The sequence below is a fragment of the Seriola dumerili genome, unplaced genomic scaffold, assembly GCF_002260705.1.
Source record: "Seriola dumerili isolate Sdu_G_001 unplaced genomic scaffold, Sdu_1.0 BDQW01005691.1, whole genome shotgun sequence".
Classification (NCBI taxonomy): Eukaryota; Metazoa; Chordata; class Actinopteri; order Carangiformes; family Carangidae; genus Seriola; species Seriola dumerili.
The window spans coordinates 450,258-471,754 of record NW_019179946.1 but is presented as its reverse complement, the minus strand read 5'-3'; the positions used below and the strand labels follow the sequence as shown (position 1 = coordinate 471,754).

Here is a 21,497-nt window from a genome sequence, read left to right as displayed (position 1 = left end):
CATGTGTTTGTACTTAAGTACAGAGTGAACTGTGAAACATTCTGCATACTGACATGAAATGATGATACAGACACCAGCAACATGCTGTTAAATAAATGTATTGGAGAATAATTATAAGGAAATACTAAAGTAAAGGACAAGGACATCGGTACTTAATAAATAGTAAATGTCCTGGTTCTAATGAAGACACATGTAAATCATCTGTTTATGATTTTTGATATTTAGTCAGAGACATTTTGCAACATCAATAACTCAAGAGCATAAACAAGAGCAACTCTAATGTGATGATGCCACAGAAACAAAACTTATTATTTGCTATGTTTGTTATGAGTGTGGATAATTTATTTTTATTTTATTCAGTATTAGTCATTGCATCTGAAAATGTGATGTTGTTACCATCCTTTCCATCTCTATATAAAGACAGCTGGACATTCACTAATGTTGCTCCCTGCTGCTGTCAGTTTATTATGGAGGCCTATAAAGATGACACTTTGATGACACTGCCTTCCTTGTTGAATCTTTTACGGATAATTAGCAGGGAAATTAATGGTCTATTTGACTAAAGTGCAACATACGGCTGAAGCTGCACCATAAATAAGGACATTTAGTTTCGGGCTGCTGCCCACAGGTCGGATCCCTCTCTGAAGGACACGCTGTAGTTGATCCCTGGCCCCCATGTTGAAGGAGTAATTTGAGAGCTGCGTGTTCCCGGTGAAGCAGAGTCAAGTCTTGGCAACTTCAACCGACGAGCATCCTTTTGTTTCTGCAGAACCTCTGATGAAAGAAGTTTCTCTGCAACAGCGAGCTTTTTGAATCTTCAACGAAAAACTATGACAAACGCGGAAGTCGCATGAAACACGCGGGCGCCGTCTAATTAAAGGAAACCTCTTCACCTGTGCAGTGATGGCGCGTTTTCTCGCGCTGTGGATGGGAACTCTTCTTCAGTTTTGTCAAGCAACGATTTACACCAACGACTGGGCGATAAGAATAAGAGGCGACCCGGAGTCTGTGAACAGGATAGCAGAGAAATATGGATTCACAAATATGGGTCAGGTACGTGTGGTCCAACACAGACAAGCACCAGACATGGACAAGTTTGCATTATTGATTCCAACTGTTGTCAAAGCTCTTAATTTCTCAGTCTGTCACAGTTAATATTGTGTCTTTTAGATTAAGAAAACTTGAAATGAGGCCACATCAAAAGCAGACAAAGTACTGGATATGTACAAAGTTTTGTTTGTTCAATGTCAAATATGTCAAATAATCAACTGGAGCTGTTACACAAATTTTATTTCATGTTACATTTAGTGATTTAGTGCAACAAATGTGATTGTGTTTGCATTTCACCGTCAGTTATCTGTCTGGTAGAAACTAGAGCAAAGTTTATAAAGATTCTTGCTCATATTTAAGAGTCAAAAATATTTGATCATCTTCAATATATATTTCAAAAGATTAAAAAATCTTATAATCCTAACCAGTATTAATCTGCCACTAAGATGCTGCAAAATGAAGTTAAAATATTGGTTTGTCTCATAGACTGAACACTTCCTCTAACACTGCCGGACCTCTGCTTTTGTGGCTTCCTGAAGAACCTTTTTATGTCAGAAGTCAGCAGCTGCTCATCAATGTTACGAGCCTGTCAAGCTGCCAGAAATCACATTTTGTTCTCTCACCTCTTACATTCATTTCAGTACACGGACCTCCAACATATAATATTAATTATCCACACAGTTAAACCCTGAAGAACCAACATCCACTGCTTTATTGCCATTTCAGTTAAAGCCACAGAGCTTTTGTCAGTATGTATATGAAAGAAATAAAAACAGAAATCAATCAGACCAAACTCATCAATACGCCCACAGAATGACCCAAAGAAAATCAATAAATAATAAAACTAATAAATAAAACACAGAAAGCTGTAGAGCCCGGGCCCATAAAATTCAACACATGTACTCCCTCGGGATTGGCTCTGTAATGAAAGTTGCAGGTCTCGGGTCTGTGTTTCACTGTGGGTGATATGAACCAGAGAGACGCTTTTGAAACTGAAAAAATACTTGGCTTTATAGAGCTGAGGACCGAAATCAAAGAGCAAATTTCACAACACAGCCATCAGGGAATAAATTAGGACCATAATTTATTCTCGTCAGTCATAGAAAATGGCCAACACTTTTTTACTAAACCTAAATTACTCAGAGCTCCTCTTCTTATTGTATGTAATAAAAAAAAATCTGCTCACATCATGGCATTGTGGACACACAGACACACAGGTACAGGATGTGCATGTATAAGGCACACATGAGCAGCGGTGTGGCTCAGGTTGCCTTCGGCTGAAAAACTATCACAGGTGTAAGGTAGCCGCCTTAATGAAAGACACCAAAGGCACTTTCATAATTTAACAGCTGTTTAGCCGAGAGACAGCGCCGCACACCTTCACCAGGAAAACAAATTCATTTAGAGGATTTGATGTCTGTTTCACCAGATCGGAGACCTGAGGAGTTATTACAGTTTTCGCCACCACGAGACAGCGAAGCGGTCCGATGTGTCCAACAAAGAGGTGACTGTTAGCGTCGCCAAGGAGACCAAGGTATAGTAACGGGAGAAGTGGAAGACTCTGCTGGATTATTAATCAGCTGCATGTCCCCTCCCTTGCCTCCTCAAACAAACACACGACACACACACACATGTTCATGGAGTGGCCCCTCCCCACACCCAGACACACACTCATGCCCCCACATCACGGACTAACACACACATACACCGACAAAACCTACAAATGCCAAGAGTCAAAGAGGAACAACATGCTCAGTGTTAAACACCACATCTCAATTTTTTACAAGCATTAAAATTAAAGTTGCCCGAAGGACAAAGCACATACAAGAGAGAGAGCGAGAGCAAACTTAAAGGGATACAAAAAAATGCTACAAATATGAAAACGCATGCAACAAGGGGAAACACATGCAACAAGAGTTGCTTCACCAGAAGTGCTCGGGGATGACAGCATTACAGATGGACTTATTTCTAAACAGACTTTTTGAGGGGAAAAAAATGTAATTGACAGTGAATGTAGTAAAAAAATACACCTGGTATCTGATCTGTGATGTATATTTATAAAAACTTTTATGTAAATGTTTATTGAACAAGTGATATAGCTGCTCGTATTAGAATGCCAAAGTGTATGGAGGCAGCACTGTGGTTAAACTGTCCAATAAAACATGTATTTATAATGTATCCAGCTTTACCCTCAGACAAATTGGCAGCAGTAAATATTAGCTATATTTCAACGACGGCGCACATTGACCGGCCTCTCATCTCTGGAATCGGACAGCGAGCTGCTGGACTGCAGCTCTCAAACTGCAGGGGGGTCGTCACATCTCCGAAATTGTCATTTTCTCATGTGAAAAAATACCATATTTAATGAATAAAAGTGTATAGTGTATTGTTTGTCAAGAATTGAGCCCACCACCTGTCCTGTAGCACTTCTGGAGTAGTAATTATTGTTGCGTGTGTTTTCACTATGTGTATGTGTTGTGTTGTTTATTGTATTTCTGGATTTGGAACATGTTTTCCTTTTAATGTTTGTACTTTTACTCTTGTATGTGTTTTCATATTTGTAGCATTATTGTATTAGTTTCTATCACTAACATTAATGCAGTTCACTCTGATAGCATGTACCAAATTTCAAGGTGATCAGTCCTATAATTGTTGTCTGTCGCTAGTAGAAAAGTCAGGGAATTACCAAAGTTATCAGGATTCATACAAAATTTCCGCAAAATCTATGTTGTAGATTTAGAGAGATTTCAATGTGTAAGAGGCAAAATCTGACCTGCTGCTGGCACTAAAAGAAATGTCAGAGGGTTCATCCTTTGGGAACCATGATTGAACAAACCGCCTAGGCGATTCTTCTAGCGTGACTAAAAGTACATGTCTACATAAGTACAAATACCCTGTGTGTTCCTTTTTAAGGTGGAATGGCTCCAACAGCAGGTGGTCCAGAGAAGAGTAAAGAGGAACTCCAGAGCAAGCCACATGTTCTCCTTTTTAGACATGAAAACCAAACACCTTCCTCCTGCCCATCCTCAGTCCAACCGCACCCAGATGCTGCACTTCAACGACCCAGTGTGGAACAGCCTGTGGTACATTGTGAGTCAGTTTTTTTTTTCTTTTTCTTTTTTTTTCTTTACTAAACTCAACTCTGAAACACAGACACACAAACCCAGACAGACAGAGCCTAAAATAGACCCTGATTTATTCTTTACTCCCAAGGGCTAAATTGGATGTCCCACTATTTGCTCCACAGCACTGCAGCGATGAGTCCACAGGCTGCCAGCCTCGTATGAACATTGCAGCGGCCTGGAGGAGAGGGTACACGGGGAAGGGTGTGGTGGTGTCTGTCCTAGATGATGGCATTGAGAGAGAGCATCCGGATCTGAAGCCAAATTATGTAAGTGCCCTGGGATGGGAGGCTCTTCTTGGGAAGGGGACATTAATCATAAGCAATTTGGCAGAGCTCTTAGTGTAAGAGCGCAGAGCTGAGACAGATATTGCAGGCAGAGCTTTTGGGCCAAAGGTTTGGAAAGGCCGGCTAAGAGTATTGGAATGGACATTAAACGTCTGATCCACTTAACTGTCGAGTGGACTGGTGAATAATGCTCTTTGTGATTTGTCTGATGAAACAGAGACAGATAGCTGCTGGCATCTTGTTATGTGCTGCTACTTACTATCCATCTGATTCAGGATCCTCTCGCCAGCTATGATGTGAACGGACAAGACCGAGATCCTTCTCCGAGTTATTCAGACAATGCTGAAAACTAGTGAGCGCTTCTTCTTATTTCTAGATTTCTCTTTGCACCTGTTTTCCTTTTCCAGTCATAATTCTAACTTTAATTAATGCATGCTTTTCCTTTCCATTTTTTCCCCAGTAATTACATGCATATATGGATATGCAAATTCCCCAGTCTGAATTCTGTCTTCTCACTGGTTTGATGTAACGGAAATAGCCCGTCTTCTCCTCATGCATATGCATCTAACCTCATGTTCTGATGTTCTCCTCCTTTCTCCGAAGCCATGGGACTCAGTGTGCAGGGATGGTTGGTGCCGCTTCAAACAACTCTCAGTGCACGGTTGGAGTGTCTTTCCATGCACGGATAGGCGGTGAGACCATGTGACGGCACGAAACTAGCGTGTTGAAGGACTTTTGGAGGTCAGAGTTTTGTATGTCATGGATTCAAACACGATCTTTGCTCTTCTGCCCCCCTGTACCTGTAGGCATCCGTATGCTGGATGGAGATGTGACAGACATCGTGGAGGCCCAATCACTGAGCTTCAGACCACAGTATATTGATATTTACTTAGCAAGCTGGGGGCCAGCAGATGACGGAGCCACTTTGGAGGGGCCTGGGCCTCTGACTCATCTCGCTTTACAAAACGGCATTAAAACAGTGAGAGAGAGAGAGAGAGAGAGAGAGAGAGAGAGAGAGTTTGTGTGTGAAAGAGAAAGACGGGGAAAAAAAGCTTGTTGGTTGTGTGTGTGTGTGTGTGTGTTTGTTTACATCTGTGTCCTACCTGCGGCTGTGTATTTACTCCAAGGGCTTATCATTTTCTCCCTATCAATGTGTAAATACCATTAATAAATTAATCACCTCTGTCTGCTTCACCAATTAATCTCAGGGCCGGCATGGGAGGGGCTCTGTTTTTGTCTGGGCGTCTGGAAACGGAGGGCAGAGAGGTGACCACTGTTCCTGTGACGGCTACAGCAACAGTATCTACACCATCTCTGTCAGTAGCAGCACTCGGCGTGGAAGCCAGCCACATTACCTGGAGCAGTGCACCTCCACACTGGCGACAGCTTATGGTGGGGAGACAAAGAAGACGGTGAGTAGAGGCTGTGAGAAACATAAGAAATGTCTCCAGGACCAAAAGACTTGTACATAAACCTTTGTGTGCTGAGATAGGTCTGTGTGGGAAATGGAGACACTCTTACTCACAGAGAATCCACAAGTAACCCCGGCCCCTCTCGGTCAGCACTTATAAACACACTCTGCACATTGCTTCTTTACTATAATCAACACACTACGGGTAGCTTTATCTAAATCTTCCAGAAAAATATTTTCTCGCTTGAGGTCATCACCCCAAATTTCAAAACTACACTGTAAAAATACCAAATTATGTTCTTCTATGTTCCATCTACAGCAATTACAAGTTGTTAGGCCTTAGAATCCTGAAATATCCGTAAAATAAAAATATCAATATCAAGTAAAAGTTTAGACTGTGCCTACAACAAAACAAAAGCGTCTGAGTCCTGATAACTTGCACATCTTAATCTGTGATTCATTACAAAACAAGAATGTTCTGTTAACTAAAGTCAGGAATGAAGGAAAAACTATTTTTACTGTGTGTTTTCTTTATCCTTCGGATTCTAAAGCTCATATGATGTATGTAAAATATGTTTCTTTTATTATTAACTCAGTGTTCATAATCTTTCCCAGCATGCATTGCATTTAGGTTAAGATTTTCCAGAAATCCAAAATTCTTTTTGATCTGAAAAAGTTACATGATAGAAACTGTTGTCTTTTTATACATTCAGATAGTCAAACTATAATGAAGATATAGTTGGTGTGCACCTCAGACACTTCCTGTTCTCTTATTATGTGAGGTGCTTAAATCATAAGGGTCATCTTGAAGAACTCTGTTCCTGGGTTTTTTGTGTACAGTAAAATCTCCCACAAGTGATAACTTTACTCCATATATTACATTAGATTCATTTTTATAGTGATTGTGCAGAGGACAGGTACAAAGCCAAATGCACTTAGCATCTAATTAGTATTGCAAAGCAAGAGCATCATTCACAGCTAAAGTGCAGGTATGAGTAAGTACGAGAGAATAAATTATGCTATTATATACAAAGATGAGCACTTTAGCACTTAATTCGAAATTAGTTTGTGCTTGTTTTTTAAGTTTGTTATTTTACTGTCTTGTATGTGTAGTCTACATATTTTTTGTAGCAAATTCAATTGCCCCCCGGGGACAAATAAAGAGTCGAAAGTGAAGCTGAATACACAGACATGAGATGATAAAATGAAAAGAAACTGGAGAGCAAGTTAATTTGAAAAACTGAGAATTGTGGAAGTGGATGCAGCACAAAGATTTAAGTTACTTTAACTTAGCATAAATAAGAAATAATGATATGTGATGATGTAAAATAATATGTTATTGTCTGAGTTGGATAAACTCAAAGCATAAACTGAAGAAATTCAGTTAAATCATGTGGTTACATAACTAGATATCAGCATACCATAATTTCATGACCAGTTTAATGTCATCAAAGATCGTCTTGTAATACTTATTTTTTCAGTTGCATCATTTCTGAATATTTTTCTGATAATTTTCAACTTAATTGAGAAATATCTAATTAATAATTCCAAATAACTGCTGAAATAACCTGGTCAGTCTTTAACTCTGTGCACAGCACAGCATTATTTCCAATAATAAATGAATGACTAATGAATATTTTCTTGGGTTTAAATGATGTTTCTCCTTTTTTATAAACCAAGTTACATTGTTCCTGTCAGGAAACCTCTTGGAAATTATTTGATAATTAAAGATTCATAAAAATAAAACATTATATAAACCTGCCATGAAGTAAGAAATATGTAACTCTATTGACATCACAGCTGCTTGGAAGTCTATAGTTGGATCTAATAATCACTGTCGTCTTGCCAGCTGCTTAAAGCCAAAAAAATACACATTTGGGAAATGAGGTGGAGGCTGGGGGGAGCAGTGTTGGGGGCGAGCAAGCGACAACTTATGCAGTTGAGTGTGATCTTCTGAGACACCTGTCAATCAAATAGATATGCCCCAGAAATATACTCTGGGAACTTTCTTCCTGCTGGAGCAGTAACTTATAAATTCACAAAAACATGAAGAAATGAAATTAGCTAATTAGACCCTATAACCTCCTGTGGGAAATTGTTCTGGCTCTTCAGGGCGAGCAAGAGGTTTTCCACTTGTTTTATTTGTTTGCACAGACAGTACCTGGAAATACTCCCAATTCATGCTTTGTCAATTAGTTTATTTTGTTTCTGATTGGTCTCACATGGACCTGTGACTTGAGTCAGCGTGTCACAAATGTCGATTTAATTTTAACTTTTTTAATCAAATGTTATTTGTGCAAACTCTTAGTGTAGTGGTGCCATAGTGTGTAATATAATAATAAAAATACAAGAAACTAGAATTCACCAACCAGCCAAGTTGCCATTTGGTCACAACCCCCCTCCCTGAGTTACAGCATTGAATAATGGCCGGAGGTGTTTTTGCAGTTGACCTTTGACTATTTGGATATAAAATGTGATCACTTCACCATTTTATCCTAATAGACATTTGTGTTAAATTGTGTTATAATTAACGTATGAATTTGTGAGATATGGCCAAAAACATGTTTTGCCAGCTCACAATGACCTTGACTTTGACCTTTGAACACCAAATTCCAATCATTTCATGATGCAACTCACGATGATCTAATAAATGAAAACACATAGAAACAGAAACAGTAAAATCTTCGGTGGTGCGATAGACAAATGTGTATGGTGTAGTGGTACTCAACCCAAATATACTGGAAGTCTTGTGCAACCTACTCCATCATGTAAAGAATAAAAAGCCAGTTAAATACTGAAAAGATCTGTTGTTCCCGACAGGTAACAGTGGGTCCACAGCAGGGCTGTAGCCGACCTCAGTCAGGAACCTCCCTCTCCTCCTCCATGGCTGCAGGTGTCATCGCTCTCACTTTGGACGCAAAGTAAGCAGCTCTCCCACGTACACACAAGATCCACACATGCAGCCACCGTTGAAATCAATAGGTATAGTCAGGTGACGAGAGTATGATGTTTTGTCTCCGTTTGACCTTTTCTCAGCCCCTTGCTAACCTGGAGGGATGTGCAGCATATTATTGTGCGAACATCAAAATCTCATCATCTTATTGCCCCTGACTGGCACATTAATGGAGCTGGATACAGAGGTATTCCCATCACATCTCTGCTGAATTTCAAACAGTTTTCAATATTTGCCAGTAGTTTAGAAAATATCAACAATTACATAATATCTTTTGGATGCAATCGTCAAAGAAATTATAATAATAAAGATGATGAGCAGGGATGGCTTGATAAGCATATTTTTGGTAAATGTTCTCTCAGCTCTTTTTAGGGAAACTATAAAACAGCGAGCATGAAACTAATGAGATGCTGTGAGCAGAACAGTGATAAACGCCTACAAAGTCCCAGGAGTGTGTGAAGTCTTTTATAAGCTACAGCGCCTTTTATGCCCCAGCTAATGTGTGTGTGTGTGTGTGTTTGGGGATGTGCGGGTTCTCTGTCAGTGAGCCACCTGTATGGCTTTGGCCTGCTGGATGCTGAGAGCATGGTGAAGGAGGCTGAGCGCTGGAAACAAGTGCCCTCACAGCATGAGTGTGTGGAGGAGGCTCCCATCCAGCTGAGCAGGTATCACACCAACTGCACTGCAAGAGATCTCCACTTTTAGTCAGGGCTTCCCTTGATTCCTCCCCTTTCATCACACTTGATTTATTTCTGTCTCAGTTCTCACATGGATTTCTCTCGCATTTGTTCTCACACACTTTAATGGGTGTCATTTTCTTTACCGCTCCTCTCCTTGTAACTCTCTCTTGTGCTTCTTGTTTTCTGCCTCCTCTCTTATCTCTGCCGCTCACTGTGCCTCTTTATTCTTTTCCTCTCCCCGTCTCATGACAGAGCTATTCATCCCGGCTCGGTGCTGACGTCTGTGTATGAGACTACAGGCTGCTCCACCAAAACCCAGCAGCGCGTTGCTTATGTGGAGCATGTCGTCGTCCGTGTTACCATCACTCACGGTCGTCGCGGCGACCTTTCTATTGCGCTCACATCCCCTTCAGGCACGGTGTCGCAGCTGCTAGCTAACAGGTAACTTCAGTTCTTCAGTTCGGCCTCAGTTTGCCACCTCAGTCCCAATAGGAGGATGAAATGTGGATTTTGGCAAACACTACTGGAAAATTGCAGGAGAGGTTCTCACATGATGTTTCACAGGAGCTGGTATCTGGGAAAGTTTCTGGTTAAATTAATTCCTGTCAATTTCCCGCTACATACACTATCTTACTTTTAAGCAAACTCTGCAATGCAATACCAAAAGTACAGCACAAATCAACAGCAAGAGCACAACAAAGTGTTGATAACTATTTAAAGCAAATTGGAACAAAGCAACTATGTATATTTGCTTTACTTAGCTGCTCTAATAATCAATATTTTTATTTTAACAATGGATGAAATTACTGTGTGTAATCTGAAAGTGAAGAAATCCTCGTTTCCAGCCACAACAGGGAGCTACTTTGAGCAGATGCTTATAAGAACCCAGTGTACGCTACGTGTCCAGCACCTGTTAGCAAGTAGCTACTGAACGTAGTAGAGGATTTAGCAGCTAAAGAGCCAGGGATTTCCTTCGGCAGTTGGAGGAGAGACAACTGTGAATATTGGACTTACATTTGCCAGGTGGCAAGAAACATGACTCCAAATAAATGATAATGTTTGAATAAATAACTGTATGCTAACAGGCACAGCTTGTTCTGCTGCCCCCAAATGACCAGAAACATTATAACAGTTTTAAATACAGTCTTGAGGAACTTGAGTTGAATTTTCCCATTTTATGCTACTTCTTCACAGATATCACAGATATAGTGATAATGAATCTGTGCAGTATTAAATATAACTTAACCCTAACAAAAAATGCTTTTATGTTTAGAAATCATTTGAAAAAAAAAATTTACCTAATGAATACTTTTATTGTTTATACTTTTACTCCTAATTGAGCATTTTTACATTTTTGTATTGTTACTTTTACTTTACTCTTTAACTAAAAGACCTGAATAATTCTTCCGTACTACTACTACTTGTAGTGGTAGTAGTTGAAGCAGCAGCAGTTGTGGTAGCAGCGGTAGAAACAGTGGTGGAAGCAGCAGTATTAGCAGCAGTGGTGATGGTGGTAGTAGTAGTAATATTAGCAGTAGTAGTAGCGGTTATGTCATGATTATGTAATGTTTTGTTTTAGGCCTCTCGACGACTCCACAGAGGGATTTCAGAACTGGGAGCTGATGACGACTCACTGCTGGGGGGAGCAGGCAGCGGGGGAATGGACTTTGAAAATCAAGGATACTCCTTCTCAGAAGAGAGACAACACTGAACTAGGTCTGCTCTTCCTCTATGTAACATCTCAGTATTATGAAACATACATTGAACTTCAACTAGAACAGCAGCTAAAATACAGTCCAGGCCTCATGGGACGAACTTCTTGTCTTCCTCTCTCTCTGTTTCTCTGTTGTTTCTCAGGGGGGCTAAAGGAGTGGTCCCTGGTGATTTATGGCACCGCAGACCAGCCATACCCTGCGCATCATGAGCGAGTCCGATCAGCTGAGATGCTGGTGGATAGTGACCTCACTGAAGAATATAATGGTGAGTCATGTGCTCAGTATCATGCTCAGACCTCTCTGACAGCAGCTAAATATACTGTAATGCAGATTTACAGTGTTATGGTTGCGATCAGTCAGCTCAGCTAAAGTCAGTGAGACGCTAAGCAGTTATATACAAATGACAATGAGGTGCATGTTTTTAAAGAGTTTTCTATCATTCAAACATAATGTCCAAATAAATGATGAGGATTTTGAACTATTGGTCACTTAATTTATGATCTGAGTGAAAAAAAAAAATAATTTTTTAAGCTAAAATAGTTTACAAACACTTTCAGTTTCCAGCGTCTGAGTATTTTCTGACTTTCTTCATCTCGTATCATTATGAACTGAATATCTTTAGACATTTTAAGATGGGCTCTGGCAAGTTGCAGTGGGCATTTTTGAGTGAGTCCTCAATCACATCAACAAAAGCTAACAAAGTTGGAGTTCAATGAAACCAGATTGGAGCTTTTATGATTTGCTCTTCAGCAAATATCTGCTGATGTGAATCATGCAAAAATGGAGATCTCATAAGAGTTACAATACAAGAGCTGTTGATTTGCATAAAGCTGGGACAAGTGACAAAGTCCTCTCAAAGTTTAGATATTCATCAGTCCACAGTTAGGTTATTTAAAGTTAGATGATACAGTTCTGTGACTGCTTTCCCTTGAAGTGGGTGCAAAGGCACAACGCAGAATGCTCAATGAAGTAGAAAAGAACCTCAGAGTAACAACTAAAGACTTGAAGGAATCACTGGAGCTGCTCAACATCTCTGTTTATGAGTCGACCATGGTGCATGGATGCATGGAGCATGGTGTCCATAGCAGTACACCACAGAGGAAGCCGCTGCTCTCAAAAAAAAAAAAAAAAAAAAACGGGGATTAGGGAAACTTGAATTGTTTGGGATGAACATTCAACGCTATAACATGAAAAGAGAGCTACATACCAACATGAAAGCATCATCCCAAAGGTGAAGTACGATGGAGCGTCATGATTTGGGGCTTTGCTGCCTCCGGGCCTGGAGTGGCCCCGTCAGAGCCGAGACCCTAAGCCAATAGAGATGCTGTGGAATGACCCAGAGAGCCGTTCACACCAGACATCCTGAAAATATGGCCGAAGCAGTTCTGTAGGAGGAATGGTTCAAAATTTCTTTTGTACACTGTGCAGGTCAGAGCAGCAGCTACTGGAAGAGCTTGTTTGAGTTTATTGCTGCCAAAGGAGGTTTGGCAAGTTATTAAATCCAAGGGTTCACTTACTTTGTCCACCGGCACTGTCAATGTTTGATGGGTGTGTTCAATAAAGATACAGAAGATTATAATTATGTGATATTAGTGTAAAAGCTTGTCTGTACTTGTGACTTTCAAATAATAAGCCTCAATATCTAAATCCTGCCACATTGTGTCCGACCTTAACCTCCACACGCTCTTCTCTAGAAAGCAGATTTACAACATCTTCAGGTAGTCTTTGTGTAAATATAGAAGTGTATCAGCAGTTTAAATAACTTCTCTGTTGTTGCTATAGTGGTGCAGTGACGTTGCGAGTGTTTGCCCTTCCAGGACCCTGCGACCCAGAATGCAGTGACGATGGTTGTGAGGGGCCCGGCCCGCAGCAGTGCGTCACGTGCTTACACTTTTTTCTCAAGTTCAAGAACAACACAAGGTTAGCATGATCACAGTCAGTAGATCCAGAAAGCAGTGAACTGTATGGATATAGGGCTCAGCATACTGCAGACAAATGATATAGTATGCCAAATTGTTAAAGCTTGCATTCAGGAATAATAAAGACATTTATTGTGGTGTAAATGGACCCAGAATGTCATTTTCTCCACTCGCACTCATTTAGAAACTTACAGCTCTTGTCCTCTGTGTGCGTTGGTCCGTGTCCGTCCACCAGGATGTGTGTATCGGAGTGTCCCAGGGGATTCTGGAGTGACCGCCGGCGTTGCAAGAGGTGCTACTCCTCGTGCGAGAGCTGCACTGGGAGCCGCAGTGACCAGTGCACTTCCTGTCAACCTGGTCATCACCTGACTGAGGGGACCAACACCTGCACAGCCATCTGTGGGGACAACTACTACCTTGACCACGGTTGGATTTCTGGCTTTAAAGCCATTATGCATTACAAAGTGTTTTGGAACTTTTTTCTTTTTTTCTTTTTTTTTTTTTTTTTTCAATTATACTGAACTAGAACACAGAAGAAGACAGAAGGAATATCCTCAAGTGAACCTTTAAGGATTCCCGGCTTACAGAAGAGCTGTTTGGATACAGCTGCATATGCTGCTAATGAATAGTCAATTGATGTAAACGCAGTTGAGGGGTGTGTGAGTAAGATTGATTAATCGCTCTGATGTGTATTCCATGTGTATTGTTTGATTTCCCCACAGATGCAAACATGTGCAGAAAGTGCAGTGAAAACTGCTTGAAGTGTTCCTCCTACAGCATCTGCACAGAATGCAAACCAGACACAAGGTTAGAAGCAAACTCTCTGATGTTGCTTGAATTAACTGCTCGGTCAACACTGCTCGTTCTCCTGCCGTCGCTGACAATACCGATTCTCCTTGTGCACACACACCCTCTGCAGCATCATGACAATTAGAAAAGGTTACAGTATTTTTAACTGTGTATTCAAAGGAGTCTGTCATCCTTCCCTTTTTACACACAGCTCAAAAAAAGAGAAATGTATCTTGATTTCCATTTTACCATATCATCACAGGAAAGGACAAAACATCTCTGACAAATTCACCATATTGTTTAGTTAGAAGTTTCCGGAATACAGTGTTCACTGACTCAGTTCACCAAGTGCTTGTGGTGGTGTGCTGTGGGTTGGAAAACTGAGCCTGCAGTCTAAAGGCAATGAGTCATCGTTACAGTGTCACATGATTGGCTGTGTGTGTGTGTGTCACGGTGCCACATGCTCTCTCCGCCCTCTCCAGTCTGCAGGGGAATCGGTGCCAGCGGAGCTGCGCAGCCGGATTCTACCATGACAAGCAGGAGGGCACGTGCAAGCCCTGTCACAAGGCCTGTGCTACCTGTGCAGGTAAGAGCAGAGCTCAAGGGTCATGACCTGTATGAAAACTTCTTTAGATGTCATGAAAATACATGATGTGGGACAGTTTATTGTTTGCAGTATTCCTGTGTGTCCTTTTATCCATTTTAAAAACATGTGTTCCTGGCTCATGCGGCATCAGGTGCAGGTGTTGGAGCGTGCAACCATTGTGCAGAAGGCTACTTGATGGAGGAGTGGAGGTGTGTGTCCTCCTGCAGTCCCGGCTTCTATGCCACACAGCCAAACCTAGAGATAGCTGATGGGCACAGGATATGTAGGAGGTGGGTTCACTGGTGTGTGTTCAGGTGTGGGTGGTTTGTTTATCTGCTGATGGCAGGCCTTATTCTGGTGGTTGGCTTCTGTGTGAGTGTGTGTGCGCGCGCGCTTGTTTTCACACTTGTGTTTGCTGTTATGTGCCTGTATGGGGTGTAGTCTTTTCGTGGTCAGTACGTGTGTTTGTTTGTGCGTGTGTTCAGTCTCTGTGCTCCACTCCTCAGGTGTGACGCCAGCTGTCTCACCTGTGCGGGGCCGAGCCGGGGGAACTGCAGCAGCTGTTCCAGCGGTCACAGTCTGCAGGAGGGAGTGTGTGTTGTTAGCACTGTGTGCACAGACGGTCAGTCAGCCTCTTCATCCTAGATAAATATAATGCAGCCTTGACGTACAATATTTAGTTCTTACTTCTCTAACTTCTTCAACTGCAAAAATACAATTATTTCATCATTAAATACTGTATATTCAGAGTATGAAGGACTTTTAATTGTCATTTTATATCTGTGTATATATATATTTGCAGTGTGATACTGTATGTGGAATATAATGTGAGTCAGCCATAAGTCAGCCATGTTTATGTATGTGTATACGTGGCTTCCATTCTGTGGCATCTGACATTAAGCCCACCTCTGTGCTTCAGATGGTTATTCATTTGTGAGTCAGCCGTGTTCTCATGCTGTATGTCTATCAGGAGAGTACCAGGACAGTAACGGGAAGTGCCACGCGTGTGATGCAACGTGTCTGAAGTGCACAGGGCCGCAGAGCGAAGACTGCATCAGCTGTGTTTCTTCACGGTGAGTTGGACTTGACTTTTTAGATTCAGGGTCAGAGGGGACACGAATACATCCAACTGTTTCTCTGAGTTAAAAATTGTGTTTCACCACAGTGAAGACTATTAGCATTTCATAGACGTATTAGTATTGTAGAATTCAAAGGCGGTAAGATGCTGAGCATTTCTGTATAAATAATTGAACTGTGAGTGTTATTAAAGTCAAATAATTTCAAACAAAAGTTCTAAAACTTCTCATGTTCCAGCTTCTCAGATGAGAAGATTTCCTGCTTTTCTTAATCATGTTTTAATTTAAACTGAATATCTTTAGGTTTCGGATGTTTGGTCGAACAAAACAAGGGGGTCATGGGAAATCTCTGGGAAGTTGCAATGGATTAATGGAAAATATAATAGGCAGATTAGTCCATAATGAAAATAAATGTTAGTTGCAGCCCTGGCAAACTTCAAATGTTCATCCCCCCAAAGAAGTCTGACCCCTCCCTTCAATTATTTATGTAAAAATAGGGGGGGGGGGAAGTCAACCACTTAAGATTGAGTATGAATAAAGAATAATGGTCTGCTTCTTTCTACATAATTCATCAGAAGAAATTTTATTTACGGTATACAGGGTTAGTTTAGGGTTGCTGATATATATTTGATATAATTTGAATTTCAAATAATCATCAGAATCTAAAATCTCCCACATTGCCTCCCAATTTAACCAACATCACCACTCCTCCTCCTCCTCCTCCTCCTCCTCCTCCTCCTCCTCCTCTTCCTCTTCTACCTGTGTTAACACTTTTGTGGTATTTTCCTGTGGTACATGTTTGTTTTTTGTTTTTTGTTGTTGTTGTTGTTGTTGGCTGCAGAGCTCTGGATGAGGGCCACTGCATGGTGGAGTGCGCCAAGGGCAAGTACCAGTCAGGTGGCCAGTGTCACCTGTGCGACCACACTTGTGCCACCTGTGTGGATACAGGGCCTGGTAACTGTAACAGCTGTGACACTGGTGAGGGCTAAACTTTGTGTGTGTGTTCGTGTGTGTTCGTGTGTATTCGTGTGTATTCTTGTGTGTGTGTGTGAGTGAGTGACCTAGAAAATCATGAATAAAATAAAAGCAGTGGAAGTAATTTAGAAGCATGTTTAGTTAAAGAACGGAGACTGTACATTTTTGTCTTTAAAGCAACAGTGAACTTTAGTACAAGTGTTTTTCATAATCTCTTGACTATAATCCTACATATTGATGATTATGTTTATCAGTTACTACTGTAAAAGGGAATAATAACTTTTTTTCTCAAAATCAGGTCTCAAAAACATTAACACACCTACTGTACAGACAAAGTCCCATATTCACTCTCCTTTATAGCTCAACTTTGATCCCCACCAACTCCGGAGGGAAATATCTGACTCTGACTCTGTTTTACAACTTTACTTTCCCTGAAAACAGCTGTCTGCTGCGTCTTAAAACAATGCTCATGAGGTCGCAGGGTGAAAAATCAAAACAATATTTATATTTATAATTTTTATAATGGAAATAGTTAAGGAAAATCAAACACAATCACAACCAGGAAGTTGTAAAAGCCAAGGTTCAACATCACACTTCTTCATGCCATCATTTGCTGTTTTCCCTCCAGATAAGTTTGGATTGGAGCGTTACCTGTATAAAGGCCAGTGTCTGGATGCCTGTCCCGAGGCCTTCTACCACACCAAGGAGAGGAGCTGTGAGCCATGCTCGGACCAGTGCCGGCTCTGCACAAGCCCCACCCACTGCCTTAAGTGTAACTCCTCCTACTACGTCTCTGATGGAGCATGTGCGAAGCTGGAGTGTGGAGAAGGTAAACATCTTATGTGTTACACAGAGACACAGTGTCAAAGACAACCTTGAAAAGCATTGTCTCACACCGGTTCACCCTCCATGCTCTCGACCTCTTTTTCTTTCTCTGATTGTTTGTTGCACCGTTTCTTTCCTCCACACAATGTTTTCCTTTTTTCTCAGGGGAGGTGGAGGATCCAGATTACGACGACTGCATGGCCTGTGAGGAGGGCTGCAGCAAGTGTGTCTTGTGTAAGTCAGGGCTCAGCAGCCATGATATATTTTTCCCCAAAATGAACATTGCCCACAATAAACTGAACTTTCATCCCAGTGTGTTGTCAGCCATGCTCAAGGGTTTTTTTTTTCCTGATAGAACTTCCTGTTTTAAAAGGAGAGCTGTGTTTTTTTTTTTGTTTTTTTTTTGTCTGCTTTTAACAGATAACCCCAGGCATTGTCTGTCCTGCACTGAGGGCTTTTACAAGTAAGGCTGTGTGCCATGTGTGATCTGGCCTCTGTGCACTCGCTCTGCCTTTCAGTTCACTGCTGTACTAGAATAAAAAGGCCCTGTTTGCTGTGGAAGTAGAGTGGATTTTTTTGTGCGTGTGTGTGTGTGTGTGTGTGTGTGTGTGTGTGTGTGTGTGTATATGTGTGTATATGTGTGATAGAGAGAGGTTAAAGCAAAGGTATCAACTGCTGGCTTCGTTATCAGTTTTCAGGATGGCTGCTACAAAAACTGCCCAGCTAAGACGTACAGCGTGGAGGAGGAGATGACCTGCGTCCCGTGTGATGACAACTGTGTGAGCTGTGATGAACATGAGTGCTACTGGTGTGAGACCGACCTCTTCTTATCAGGTAAAACTGACCCACTGGGTCAGGACATGAAGTCAGGAAGTATTATTTACAGTGGTGGAAGAAGGATTTTGATTCTATACTTAAGTAAAAGTACCGTTTAAAAAAGCAAAAAAACCCAGTACTGGAATGTCATTTAAATATGTATTATTAGCAAAAAGTACTTAAGGTGTCAACAGTTAAAGTACTCATAATTAAGACAGTGACTCCTGTGAGTGTTAGGTTATTATACTGTATATTATATTTTGGATTATGTTAGTGATGCATTAATGTGTAGGTAGCATTTTACTGTTGTACTTGATTCAAGTGGAGCTACTTTTAACTGCTTTATATACAGTGGGATAGTTTCATGTTTTATCAGATGTTCGTTGACATTGTCATTCTATGTCAAAGCTTCATCTGTAAAGTAACAGGTAACTACAGCTGTCAGATAAATGTAATTTATAATAATTTATGTAAAGTCAATGTGGACAAAGGCTCCTGTTTATCATTCTGTTATATCATTATGTATATTATATTATTGTTTTATTAGAACTGATTTCTTTGTGGTCCAGCTGATTTGAACTACTTTATATACTACTTAATGTGGAGTCATGATCACACATTTTGTATTTCACATATTAATCTTCCAAAGTGATTAGTAACTGTAGCCAGGACCAAATTAACCCAAATTAAAATTGAGCTGTGGGTCCCAAATCCGTTCCCCTGGGTTTGTTTGAGATGTTTCAGTTACACATAAATTAAGTTTAATTAATATTTAAGAGCATAAACAGATATTAATACTCATATATTAAAACTGCATTTTGACACAGGGCTGCTGCATAAGACAAGGCCTCAGGTATGATGCTGAAGCTGCTGTAAATACCTTAGTGTGGCATGTCAAGAAATAAATTTACAATTAATCAAATTACCAAAAAGAACTGGTCACATGTGATGCCCTTGGTGCTCCTAAAGATTTGGGACCCCATTGCAGATGCCTAGTTAGTAATCTAGCCTTGACTATAGCTGTCAAATCCAATATAATACAAGTATAAAGTCCTGTAGCATAAAATGAAAATACAGAAGAGTATTCCATTTATACTGATTGTACTGATTTTAGCATTGCACTGCTATAACAAATGAATAGTCAGACTGACAGTCAGGCAGAGATGAGGAGCGGGCTACAGAGGTCTGATAAGCTCACTTCTTTCTAACTCTACACCTCCCAGATTTTTCAGAACTGCAGACTTGTAGTCCTCAGACCCACCTGATTAATCAGACTTCACGCAGCTCCATCTGGAGCCGCAAAAGGCTTTATACAACTTTTTTTCACATCCGCATTAGTATTCCTCAAGACCTGTAAGTAGACTCTGATGTGTAAAATCACTGGAGATCTCCCTTAAGTGAAGTACAAGCACCTAAGATTGTGAACGCGCCCCGCTAAGTGGGTTATGTACAATGTTGATCTCGAAAAACAGCACCGTCCCCTGTTACTCCCAGAGGGGAGGTGTGTTTCAGTGTGTCCCGATGGTTTCTATGGCGACGAAGACACCAACGACTGTGAGGAATGTCACTCAGACTGTGTGACGTGTAGCGGCCCAGAGGACAATGACTGTTTGTCGTGTGAGGAGGGGGCGACGCTGGAAGATGGAGAGTGTGTGTCTGACCATGAGGTCTGTCCCATTAAGACCTTTCGCACCGGTGAGATTAATACTTACATATTCCACTAATCCAACTGTCTGCTCATAATGAATCAGGGATTTGGGCACTTTCACAGGGGCAGAAAAGAAATCTTGGAGGGTAATTGGTCTGTGTGCCACTGTCCCTGAACCCTTTACCAACTTAAGTACTGAAAACAGATTTAAATAATTGATTGTATATGCTGAACATTTAGTTCCCCCCAAAGAGTAAGTTGGACAGACCTTAAAACAACATATAGTAATTAGTGGGAGGCAAGACATCTTAATTATAGGAACTAAAATAACTGAGGAAAGTACATAGGTTAACTCAAAGGTTGAAAATGAACATGCAGAAGTAAAGTTATTCTTAAACTTTGAATCTCAGCAACAAAACCTTAGATTAAAGCCTCGCACCTTTGAGCAAACTCTGGAACAGCACAATGTTGCAGGATGTATTTGGACTTTTGTGTAATTCCCAGTTTATTCTTTAGATCGTGAAGATAGAAAATATAAATGTTAGATGTTTTTTTTCTAGCTAGTCTACCAGCAACTCCAACCATCACTAATTAACATGTTATATTTCATTTAATAATCTATACAAAAGTAGAAATATAAAAACAACAAATTGTGATTTTATGGCAGGACATAAAAATAATTTGAGAAAAAAAAAATGGTGGAGACACGATGTTTGGAAATCACTGCACCCAACGACGGCATGGTCAGAGCACATAACCTCTCATAAAACCACAGCTTGTCATTTTTGCATTTCAGTTCGTGTACGAATTGAAGACAATATAATACAACATGTAAATTACTGAGCTTTAGAGGTGTTTAGGTTTAGTGCACTGATATGTACGGTATTAGTCCTCTCATCTAGGTTTCTGCAAAAAGCAAATAAATGTATTTCCTAAAATGTCCAACTATAGATAATATAAATTAGACTACTGTGAGTGGTTAATGGCAGTGGAGGTAGGGAGGTGCGGTGGCGTTGTGGAGTCTGATGGCAGGAACGGGCCCCCTGAGCACTTTGAGGCACGTGGCTGAATGAGTCTGTGGCTGGACGTGCTCCTGAGCCCCCTCAGCTCAGCACAGGGAGGATGAAGGGGGGGGTTGTCTGTGGTCTCATCTGTCACAGAGCTGGCCTGCTTCACCAGCTTGCCCAGTTTGTTGGCACCACAAGTCCCACTGCCAGCACAGCACAGCACAGCACAGCACAGCACAGCACAGCACAGCACAGCACAGAAGATAACACTGGCCGCTACATCCTGGTAGAACATCCATAGAGATTATTGAGTTTAAGAGTGCCATCAGCAGTGACAGGCCACCAGCTCCTTGGTTTCCTTATGTTAAGAAGAAGTTGGTTGCTGTTGCACCATCCAGTGAAGTTCCCCACTAGGTCTCTGTACTCATCATCCTTGTCATGTCTGATGCACACGATCTAGGATCAAAGCGTGATTTCTCTCTTTGTCGCGTGTTGTGCCACGGTGACTGTTTTCCCTCCAGATGATGGCGAGTGCGAGGACTGCCACCCATCCTGCGAGTCCTGCTCTGGAGAGGAGAAGAACCAGTGTACAAAATGTGCAAAAGGTCAGGTGGTGGTTTGTGCGCTTTCAGACCTGC

General features: G+C 41.1%; 1 protein-coding gene across 1 annotated transcript in view; it reads left to right on the top strand.

Moving 5' to 3' along the window:
• The first annotated feature begins 903 nt into the window (after positions 1-903).
• The window catches only part of LOC111239889 (proprotein convertase subtilisin/kexin type 5-like), a 28,218-nt gene continuing 7,624 nt past the window's right edge, over positions 904-21,497 (top strand). Inside the window, exons 1-28 of the mRNA XM_022769827.1 lie at positions 904-1,053; positions 2,480-2,584; positions 3,964-4,140; positions 4,298-4,441; positions 4,735-4,811; positions 5,063-5,151; positions 5,266-5,438; positions 5,668-5,871; positions 8,691-8,791; positions 8,907-9,010; positions 9,368-9,488; positions 9,756-9,944; positions 11,083-11,219; positions 11,361-11,483; positions 13,036-13,138; positions 13,373-13,563; positions 13,860-13,944; positions 14,409-14,512; positions 14,664-14,802; positions 15,019-15,134; positions 15,483-15,585; positions 16,430-16,566; positions 17,192-17,392; positions 17,554-17,622; positions 17,809-17,851; positions 18,080-18,222; positions 19,699-19,899; positions 21,381-21,464. Coding sequence (XP_022625548.1) covers positions 904-1,053; positions 2,480-2,584; positions 3,964-4,140; positions 4,298-4,441; positions 4,735-4,811; positions 5,063-5,151; positions 5,266-5,438; positions 5,668-5,871; positions 8,691-8,791; positions 8,907-9,010; positions 9,368-9,488; positions 9,756-9,944; positions 11,083-11,219; positions 11,361-11,483; positions 13,036-13,138; positions 13,373-13,563; positions 13,860-13,944; positions 14,409-14,512; positions 14,664-14,802; positions 15,019-15,134; positions 15,483-15,585; positions 16,430-16,566; positions 17,192-17,392; positions 17,554-17,622; positions 17,809-17,851; positions 18,080-18,222; positions 19,699-19,899; positions 21,381-21,464 — 3,613 coding nt within the window. The remainder of the gene's footprint in view (positions 1,054-2,479; positions 2,585-3,963; positions 4,141-4,297; positions 4,442-4,734; positions 4,812-5,062; positions 5,152-5,265; positions 5,439-5,667; positions 5,872-8,690; positions 8,792-8,906; positions 9,011-9,367; positions 9,489-9,755; positions 9,945-11,082; positions 11,220-11,360; positions 11,484-13,035; positions 13,139-13,372; positions 13,564-13,859; positions 13,945-14,408; positions 14,513-14,663; positions 14,803-15,018; positions 15,135-15,482; positions 15,586-16,429; positions 16,567-17,191; positions 17,393-17,553; positions 17,623-17,808; positions 17,852-18,079; positions 18,223-19,698; positions 19,900-21,380; positions 21,465-21,497) is intronic.